This window comes from Lathyrus oleraceus, chromosome 5, assembly GCF_024323335.1.
Source record: "Lathyrus oleraceus cultivar Zhongwan6 chromosome 5, CAAS_Psat_ZW6_1.0, whole genome shotgun sequence".
Taxonomy (NCBI): domain Eukaryota; kingdom Viridiplantae; phylum Streptophyta; class Magnoliopsida; order Fabales; family Fabaceae; genus Lathyrus; species Lathyrus oleraceus.
In genome coordinates this window covers 622,456,130-622,466,279 of record NC_066583.1, presented here as the reverse complement: position 1 = coordinate 622,466,279, position 10,150 = coordinate 622,456,130, and the positions used below count along the sequence as shown (strand labels likewise).

The following is a 10,150-nucleotide window of genomic DNA, read 5'->3' as shown; positions in this document are numbered from 1 at the left end:
TTCATCTGCAACAACTTCTTGTAGTTTCATCTACACCAACCCCCTGACAAAATGTCTATCCTCACAATGGGCGAATCACATAGAGGAACGGTTGCAAACATCACAACATATGTAAGTTTTTTATTTTGTTAACTTTTTATCTTTCATCTTCACCAACCCCCTTTTTATTTTAACATACCAACTTAGTCAAGTTTTTTGTTCTTTCTTTTATAGGATGTATCAAGGTTCCGTACTCGGGTCCACGAATATGTCCATATGGACCCAATGATTCAACCTTATGTTGAACTCACCGGCTTTGGTCATTTAAGCAAGATTTTGTCTTGGTCCATAAATAACAAATTCATTCTAGCTTTATGCGAAAGATGGAGACCAGAGACACACACATTTTGGTTCCCAACTGGTGAGTGTACCGTGACGTTAGAAGACGTCTACATGCTTTTGGGACTGGCCATTTAAGGTAAGGCTGTTAATGGTAAAAACAACTATGCAAATTCAATTTGCATGGATCTCTTGGAGACTGATTTGTTAGATGATAACGCAAGAGGTCAAGGTATACTACTTTCACGCCTTAAGTCGTACTATAATAGTTTATACTTAGATGAGCATTCTACCGAAGATGCTCGAATAATAAAAACTAGGTGTTACATTATGCTGTTAATTGGCTCGTTTTTATTTTCCGAAGGTAGTGGTTCTAGCATGCATATTATGTATTTATCTTTACTTAGACATGTAGATAGAATAGGAAGTTACAGTTGGGGATCTGCTTGTCTAGCCTATCTCTATAGCTCCTTGTGCAAAAACTCACACAAAAACACATCTACATTTTCTGGATGTGCTATTTTGCTACAAGCACGGGGTTGGTCAAGACTACCGTCCCTAGCACCCGTCAACAACAACCCTTTCACATTTCCGTATGCACAAAAGTAAGTTGTTTAAATTGCTATATCTTTAGTTACTTCTTTAAAGATTATTATCTCTAACTAATATTTTTTGACTTTTTCGTGTAGATGGTCTGCACGTGGTATGAGTTACAACAGATGTCCAAGACACTGTATTACTCAGTATCAGAACCTGTTGGATCACCTTCGACCGACAGACGTAAGGAAAATAACTTAATAATTTTGTTATATTTTGTTAACTTCTTCTACCTAGATTATAATCCTATATTCTTTCACGTTTCAGTTCATTTGGCGTCCATACCTTAATTTGGATCATGACCATCAGGTCAACGCCGAAGACGCAGCCGTATGGACTGCATGCACACCGATAATACGGTTCACAACTGTGGAGATGCACAACAGTGATCGTGTGAAGCTGCATTTCAGTATGCCCCAAAACATCCCAGATCCCCTCAGCTAGCCTAGGAGAATGGCATCTGCGCAAAGTTAACGACCAATGGAACTTCAATCCATGGCAAAGCTTCGCAAGATCGGAGAGTCGCAAATGGAAGCACCGTCATGACCATGTGTTAACTGACGCAGTCATGCCAACTGAAGAAAAACCAAGTCGTACTTATGTGGCTTGGTACATATCAGTTGGTTTTCAGTTCATCGCCGAGGATATGTACTTGTACGATCCACGCCAAATGACTTACACACCTGACACCTCAACATCAAACCCCTAACAACAGTGTCAGACCGAATACACACAACCCACTGTGCGTCAAACGTTCAGTTCAACCAACACACAAACATACAACCAAAACATACCATACACCTAACCCCAATACCACCACCAACAAGTTGACCATCAACCTGAGACTCAACATCGCTTCGCACCCACCCCATCACCCTACCAAAGTCGCCTAAGGCAGAACACCCAACAATCATTCAACACCAACCGCCCCTCCTCCTACCATAGCCAAGAAGCTCAAACCTCACAAAACCAAAACATCCAACAACCCTATCTCTACCAAACACCCCAACAACCTTTCCAACCTTTCCTCGACGCAACGTTCACACCCATGTCTCCCTTCAACCGTCCCGGTCACCCATCAATGAGTCAACCACAACCCAACTTCTTTGGCATGGGTCATGAGCTCAGCTACGACGGTACACCATCGATGCATACTGAAGACTATGCCGACTTGTCTGACTACCTCAACAGGCATTCTCCTGTAGTTGAAAGTGACGCTCCTGGCCCCTCAGATGCTCAAACATCGGTACCGAATCATCAACGTGGGTTAAGGCCATAGGTTAGGGTAACTAGAGGATGTGGGACCGGAGGTCGGTTAGGTGATCCCGATCACCACCATTAGGTTTCTTTGTGTAAATGACAAATTTTATTAATATCAATTGGTCCTATATCAAATTTATCTATCACGTATACCATTTACAAAAAAAATTATCATTTTACACTGAGGCTCCAATTGAATTGGCGCCTCCTCTTAAGTGTTACACAGAGGCGCCAATTGGATATGCTATGGCACCTGCCCTAGTCAATCCAATTGACGCCTCCATTCAAGTATTTAAGAGGAGTCGCCAATTCAATTAGCGCCTCCTCCTAAAAGTGGGGTAGTTTGGGATTTTTTTTGAAACCAGAGGTATTTTGGGAATTTCCTTGAAAAAGTGGGTTATTTTTGTAAAAAATTCCAGTTTGATTTACTATTTTTTTAAAAATAAAACCGAATCAAATTAATTGATTTATTTCGGTGGATTAATTTATACCGTTGTATTTTTCAAAAAATATTGTATCATGTTTTTTAATATATTTTTTATGAGATTAATTACTATACACTGTCAGTGTAAAAAGTTTTACACCGTCGGTTCATCACCATCACCCGTTTGTATTACTTTATAGATTTTTAAAATAAAAGTCAAACTTCTTTTAATATCCAACGTCTATAATTAACTGATGGTGTAAAACCTTTTACACTGACAATATATTTCAATTAATCTCATTTTTTATTATTATTATTTTAAATAATACATTTTATATAATATTTTTCTTCTTTTCCATCTATATCATGTTTTATTTTTCAAACAATTTATAAATTATACTTAATCCAAACAAAATAGTAACAAATAAAATATAACAATAATAACATAAGAATGCCATACACTTAAATTAACCTATTTGATATCTCAAATATATATTAAAACTATTATGAAATAAAATTAAAAATAATTTTCTTTAAAGTGAATAAGAAAAAAAAATAAAAACTAATCTATGAAAAAGTAATGAAGAACAATTATAACCATCAAATCAATTCATCTATTTACAATTTCTAAAAGTTAAAACAAGAAAAACGAACCAAACCACATCTATTTTTATTTTCTAATTTAATTTGGTTTATACCATCAATAAATCTCTATTCTCATTGAATTCAGTCCACCCGCAATTCTGTTGTATTTCGCTTCACTTCTTTCATTTTAAAATAAACAAAACCAAACAGAGTCTAAAAGGACCAAAATCACACAATTGAAAAAGTAGGGAGGGGGCAAAGAGCAATTAAACAAAATTAATATTGGGTAAATTAAACTGACTTGGTTTGAAAGGGGAAAAACCCAAAGGGGCGGCGAAGCGAATTTGCAGACGAACATCACCGTCCCTCGTCGGTAACAATGGAGGCTCGTCACGCATCTCTAGGTCGACGAACGGTACCAACCTCCTTCTCCATCTTTCTCGATGATCACAATCCTCATCCATGCATTACCATGAATTCACATCAACCACTTCATCTTCAATTTATTTTTGCTCAATTTACATATATTTCGTTTCTCTCTTTCTCTAATCATTTGATTTCAATTGAATTGTATGATTGAATGCATTCATAGCTCGAAGAAATTCGTCAAAAGAGAGCCGCGGAAAGATTGGTTAAAACCTCTTCCGGACCAGATCTAAGCCAGGTTCCGATTATCTCCGGTGAGTTTTACCGGCGAATAATTTTTTTTTAATTCAATTAATTTTTCTTCTATGTATTCATCTTTTTGTGCTTTACATTGCTGCAATTAAATTCGTTTTTCCTTTTTCCTTCAGAGATGGCTACAATTAACAAGTTGGAGAGCGGAAATAGACTCTCTGAGGTAACCTCTATTCTCCTATTTTATTGTTACTTGAAGTCGTGTTGAACGATTTTGTTTTGAGGGAAGCTATTTTCTGAAATTTGAACTCGATTGTGTGTATACTCTTGATACAGTCAGATGTTAGTTCTCTAATATCTCAAATAAAAGATCTTCAAAAGAAGAACACTGAGTTGGATGAAGAAAACAAGAAAATGACTTTAAAGGTGAAGAAGATTCAGATTGTTATTCGTTGGTTTATATTTTTAGGTCAACGGAAAACAAACGCTTAGGCTGATTGTAGTTTGTCTATTGTTGCAGCTTCAAACAATGGAAATTGATAATGATGCAATGCAGAAGAAGTTAAATGGACTGGTAAACAAAAAGGGATGACAATCAATTTTGTTTTTATAGTTTGAGTTACACATTTGACGACGGTATTACTTTGCAAACACATTAAAACACGGGGATAACTTAGAGCGCAGTTGCTAATTAGTCCTAATGACTTTGCACTACACAATAGCGAGATTGTAATGATTTTAACACTTAATAAGAAAACCCAATTTGATTCTTGTAGGAGCAAAATACGGTGCCTTCTCTCAGGAAAGCTCTCAAAGATGTTGCAATGGAAAAAGATGCTGCCGTTGTTTCACGAGTAATTATACTTCATTTTATCCATGGCTCTTGGCTGTAGTTTGTTTTTAATCTTTCACAATACCTTTTGTAACTTACGGATTAGTGCAGGAGGATCTTTTAGCGCAGCTCCGTACCCTGAAGAAACGTCTTAAGGAAGCAGAAGAGGAGCAATATCGTGTAGGGGAATTTTTATTTTACTAAAAAAGTTTAAGATGAAAGGCCATTTTTTGTCTTCAAAATCTTATTGGCTATCTTTTTCTAGGCGGAAGAAGATGCAGCAGCATTGAGAGCAGAATTGAACTCAGTTCAGCAACAATCAATGACTAGCACAGTCAGTACAATTCCATCTCTTGGTCCCCCAGACCACCATCTTCAAATATTAGAAAATGAGCTAGCTGGTTTAAAATTGGAACTACAGGTGAGATATGATTGTGTTAATGCCTCTTTGGCCATTTGATTTTTAATTTATTTTTCTGTTGTGTGTCTAATGGTGATTTAAATCTACAGCGCGAGTCACTGATGAGGCACCAGGGGCAAGAACAATTAGCAAAAGAGCAGAGCCGTGTTACATCACTGATGTCTGAAAAGCAGGAGTTGGAAGAAAAACTAAACTCCATGTCTAGAGAGGCTGCAGGTGCTGTGCGTAAAAACTTTTGGACATACTATATTAAATTTCTAATAGGTTATTGAATCAAAGCATGCTAGCAGTCAGTTATTTAAGTCGTGGCTCTCTTGGATGCATTATGCCATCCTTCGATCTCAAATGACATTGGCCAGAAATTAAAATTCTTCATTGGTGGAAGCATTCTGCTTTTTAAACTAATAAATGATTATCACTACCACCATGTTCTCCTTAAGGAATGGTCCCTGGTGGTGGGCTTCTCTCTGACTTCAAGTAATATAGTTTCACATCTACCGATTTGTGCCATAAAATCTTCATGATACACAGGGTTTCCATTCTTTAGCAAGGACATCTATGAAATTAATATTTGGTTCTATTATCATTGCATTTGACTTGATATTCCTTCTTGATGTATTGATGCACTATAACATTGAATTGACCCTGGGTTTTGCTCACGCAGAAGTCTCCGATAAAGCAACTCACAAGGCATTCACTTTGGTGAGGAAAACTTCTTTGATTTAGTGAATTTCAATATTTAATATCTGTTAGCTGATCAGTCATGCCAAAAAAATTGCATTACTGGTTAATTTAAATCACTGATTAGGCATTAGCATATCAACCCCTTTGAGTCCTCACTCTTGATTGTGATGATTTTTCTAAATCTACTCTTCTTTTCAATGTGCCACATGGCATATTCTACATTAGACATCTCACCTTTTACTATTTTAATGCTTTGTCATGCCCTTATATGTTAAATAGGATGGCACCGTGATTCAACCCGAAGCCTTTATTACCCTTTCACTTTAGTTTTGGATGTACTTACTGAACACATTCAAGAGCTAGCACCGAGATTTATGTTTTCTTATAGGTGATATACTCTTACTTGGAGAGTCGAGGGAGGAATAAAATGGGAGGTGGGAGATGGGTCTTAGAAGCATATTACTTTCGCCCGAGTAGAAGTAAGGTGGAGTGTTTAGAAAAAGGTGAAGCGATTCTAGCTTAGAAGTGAAAGTTGGAGATCATATCATAGCACAGGTTACGTGGTTGAAATATCTTAGGTCCATAGTACAAAACTACGAAAAAATAGAAGAAGACGTAAGCCATCGAATTCAAGCTGGGTGGTTGAAATAGAGGAGGGTCTCATGTGTTTTATGTGATACGAAAGTACCGCTCTGTCTGAAGGGAAAATTTTATCGGACAACGGTAAGAACCAACATGGAAATAAACTAAGTGTCGCAGAGATGAGGATGTTGCGTTGGATGTGTTGTAAGACTAGAAAAGATATGATTATAAATGGCAATATTAGAGAGAGTTGGGGTAGCAATGAGAGTAGATCAGATGGAGGTGGTCAAACAGCTAGAGGCAGAAGAGAATCTAGAAAAACTATAAAAGAAACTATTTAGAAAGATCTCGAGATTAGAATACTATGACTTAGTTTGATTCATGTAGCCCACTCTACTTCGTAAGATAAGGTTCAAATGTTGTGGTTGTTGCCACTTAAGTATTACATGCTTAAATGATCAATCACAACTTTTTGGTTGCCAATATTAACTTTTAATAACCATATCAATAATCATAAACTATAGTATGTCTTCATTCAATTTATTTATTTCATAATTTTCTTTGTAATTTAAAAAGATTCATTTTGACCGTTTATACAAATTTCCATTATAATATTAGATTTTACCTCTTAAATATTTTTTATAATTATTTAAAATTTTTAAAAATACCGTGCAATATTCAAGATGCTTTTTAGTTATGGTATGCGTCTACTATCTAGTTATAAATTACAACTTTTTTTTGAAACTTTAAGTAAGTGGAAAATAACATAGGCGAGTCAAAATGAAGTTTGCTTGGAAGAAGGAATTTTAGTGATTGCACGGTTGCAGGGGAGATCTCCTTCAATCTTCTTTGAGGATGTAGTAGTCCCCAAACTTGTTTGGACTAGATAGTAGATACATGAGCTGCCCACTTGTTTGGACTAGATAGTAGATACATGAGCTGCCCACTTGTTTGGACTAGATACATGAGATGCCCATACTTTTAAAACCGTCCTAATATTTTTCAATATCAAGCAAATCTGAATTATTTTTGTTCATAGTTTCAAGCTCTTTAGTATGCTACTTCAAGCATAACTTTCTTTTTCTTGTTATCATCATGGGTGTTTTGGCAGCTGATGATGAATGACCTATTGTTACCCCAACTCTATTTTCAGTCTAATACGTTTTTGTTTATCGGTCAACCTTTTGCTAAATCTCAGGAAGACAAGCAGAAACTTGACAAGCAGTTGCATGATATGGCGTTAGCTGTAGAGAGGTTGGAGAACAGCAGGCAGAAACTTCTAATGGAGGTAAATTCTTAATATCTAAATTTTACGTTGTACTTTTCTGTAAATTCCATCTGATAGAGTGGTTGGTTTGCCATCTTGTTGGAAGATTGATTATCAATCTACAGAGATAGAGAGGCTTTTTGAGGAAAATTCTACTCTCTCAAATTCACATCATGAGGCAATTGGAGCAGCAGCAAGGTGGGAAAACCAGGTAACAACTAATATCAGGAGTTCGACGAAATTTAATTTATGGTTACTGATTTAAAGTCTCATCTATGCACCATGGTTTAATATTTTATTTGAATTGTCTTCTAAATAGGGAAATCCTTGCCTACTTGTTTAATAGAAAAATATTGATCTCTATCGTTTTTCTTTTTGGGATCAAGGCTCATGAGTCTCTGCATCTTTTGACTAATGAAATTCAGTGAACAAATTTCGTCTAAGAATTTAGTGACGTTGATTTATCTGGGAAGTATAGTCCAAAGGCTCTTAAATAAATGAAATCTAGGTTTACTACTTTATTTCATGTCAGACGTGAATATCTTTCACTAAAATTCAAAGGCTCTAAATAATATGTTTTGTCAGAGATGAATATCCCTGTATGTTTTCTAAAATATTGCCTCACTTGACAAATTAATACGCTTGGTATGACACCCTCTTGTTGGTTTTATTAGTGTCTGTCATATACTCCTTTATTATTATGGCTTGCTGTGAAGAGATTTTATATGAAGACTTATACGGAGAGGTTGTTTTCTCTTGAATGTGTATTTTTTCTTGCATTCTGTTTTGGCTAAGATTGGCATGACTGTTAAGTAAATTTTAGTGCCGGATTGTTTTTATCTATTTATGCTGTGTTGAAGATTTCCTTCTCGGCGTATACATTATAACAAATGTGATAGTCCTAGACTGAAGAATTTTGTTTCTATTACTGTGTTGACTGGCGATTCTGCAGGTGATGGAGTGTCTTAAGCAAAATGACGAGCTGCGTGGGATTCTCGAAAAATTGCGAGTGGAACAGTCTAATAGCTTGCCAGACTCATTTAAGAATGGGGTACATGAGACTGGTTCCTCAACATCTATTGGAGAGGTGGCATCTCTGAAGGTTATTATACTTACCCTACTCATAACATGTTTGTTCTTTGTTATCAATTCATGTTGTCCCCTTGCCAGGTCTTCTTGGAGTCAAAAATTGACTCTACAATTAATTGTCAAACTATAATTTTTTGAATTGTCTTGTGGGAAACTTCATTGAGGTTCCTCTGTTCTTAAAACTTTGACAGCTTTCATCTGTTTCTGTTCCTTATTCTACACCCATTTGATTGCTTGGCAGGGCCAACTTATGAAGGAAATGAGCAGAGCAGAGACACTAACAGCAGAAGTCATGCAACTCTCTGCACAACTTGAGCAAGTCAAACAAGCATATGATGGTCTTGCACGCTTGTAAGACCCTCTATTTTTTCACTGTATCTAGCGCACATCATTCATTCATTCATTTTGACCCTAAGTTTCTTGTATTCGACACTCCTTTGTTAATGCAATCTGCAATATTGCAGTTATAGGCCAGTGCTGCGCAATATTGAAAACGATCTCATACAAATGAAACAAGACAATTCATTGTCTGTACGATGAATGCGATGAGCAGTTTCTTGATGATACTTTGGTGACTGTGAAGCCCCAATCGATGACATGAATTTCCAATTTATACGGAATTTTTAGCACCCATTATTCATATCAGTTTCATAAAATTGAAACAGGACTGTTCAGTAACCGGCGGTGATGGAAATGACAACTCTGGTAATACTTGGCATGAGAAACCATATGTTACGAACACATGAATTTGTAAAATGTATCATTCTCTAAACCATATTAATATGTAAAGAACAAACACTATCAAACAGGGGAGTATATTTCGATGATAGTTTTGTATAAACCATAGATTAAAAGAGCTGTAATTAAACTTTTTATTTCTGGCAGATGCGTATCATCTTTATAGGGTGCATAATAAAGTTGTCTTTGGAAGTCTGATTTTTTTTAATAAAACTTCTAGTTTTATTTCAGAAAATGTTCTAATGAAAAGAAATCGAAATGATAATGATGCCCCTTATTTCCCTTGCATCATCTTGGTCTATAAGAAACTATATAAAGTTTAAAGTGAAAGCTTTACACTCTGTTAACTTGAACTATATGAAACAACCTATCCTAAATATATAGGTATATTTGAGATATAAAAAGGGTGTTTCACACTACACCCCAACACAATCAATCAGAAAGTGACCTCAATCAAGATATGGTTCGTGATTCCGATCTTCAATGCCATAATTTATACTGGTTCACAATTTCACATGAATTAAGAAATGTGACCAGAATATTTTACTAGCTGGTTTTAAACGATTGTCGAATCTCTTGAAAACTTTTGGAGGAGGAATAGAAAAACCCAAAAGCAACAGTCAGATTAGTTAAATTAATAGCTTTTTTAGATAAAAAATAAACTCGTAATTAAATCAATTATCCACTCTTTAGTAACAAATGGATAAAAGCCGAACCAATCAATGCCGGTTAGTT

The 10,150-nt window shown here is 35.9% G+C and overlaps 1 protein-coding gene across 1 annotated transcript; it reads left to right on the top strand.

Moving 5' to 3' along the window:
• The first annotated feature begins 3,317 nt into the window (after positions 1-3,317).
• Positions 3,318-9,561, top strand: LOC127087203 (protein CROWDED NUCLEI 1). Its single transcript, XM_051028070.1, has 15 exons — positions 3,318-3,599; positions 3,777-3,864; positions 3,979-4,025; positions 4,139-4,228; positions 4,323-4,376; positions 4,579-4,656; positions 4,746-4,814; positions 4,900-5,055; positions 5,145-5,271; positions 5,720-5,757; positions 7,520-7,609; positions 7,695-7,799; positions 8,541-8,690; positions 8,919-9,028; positions 9,142-9,561. Exons 1-15 carry the CDS (start codon positions 3,564-3,566, stop codon positions 9,215-9,217), a joined length of 1,314 nt encoding a protein of 437 aa, XP_050884027.1. The 5' UTR covers positions 3,318-3,563; the 3' UTR covers positions 9,218-9,561.
• Positions 9,562-10,150: the final 589 nt, after the last annotated feature.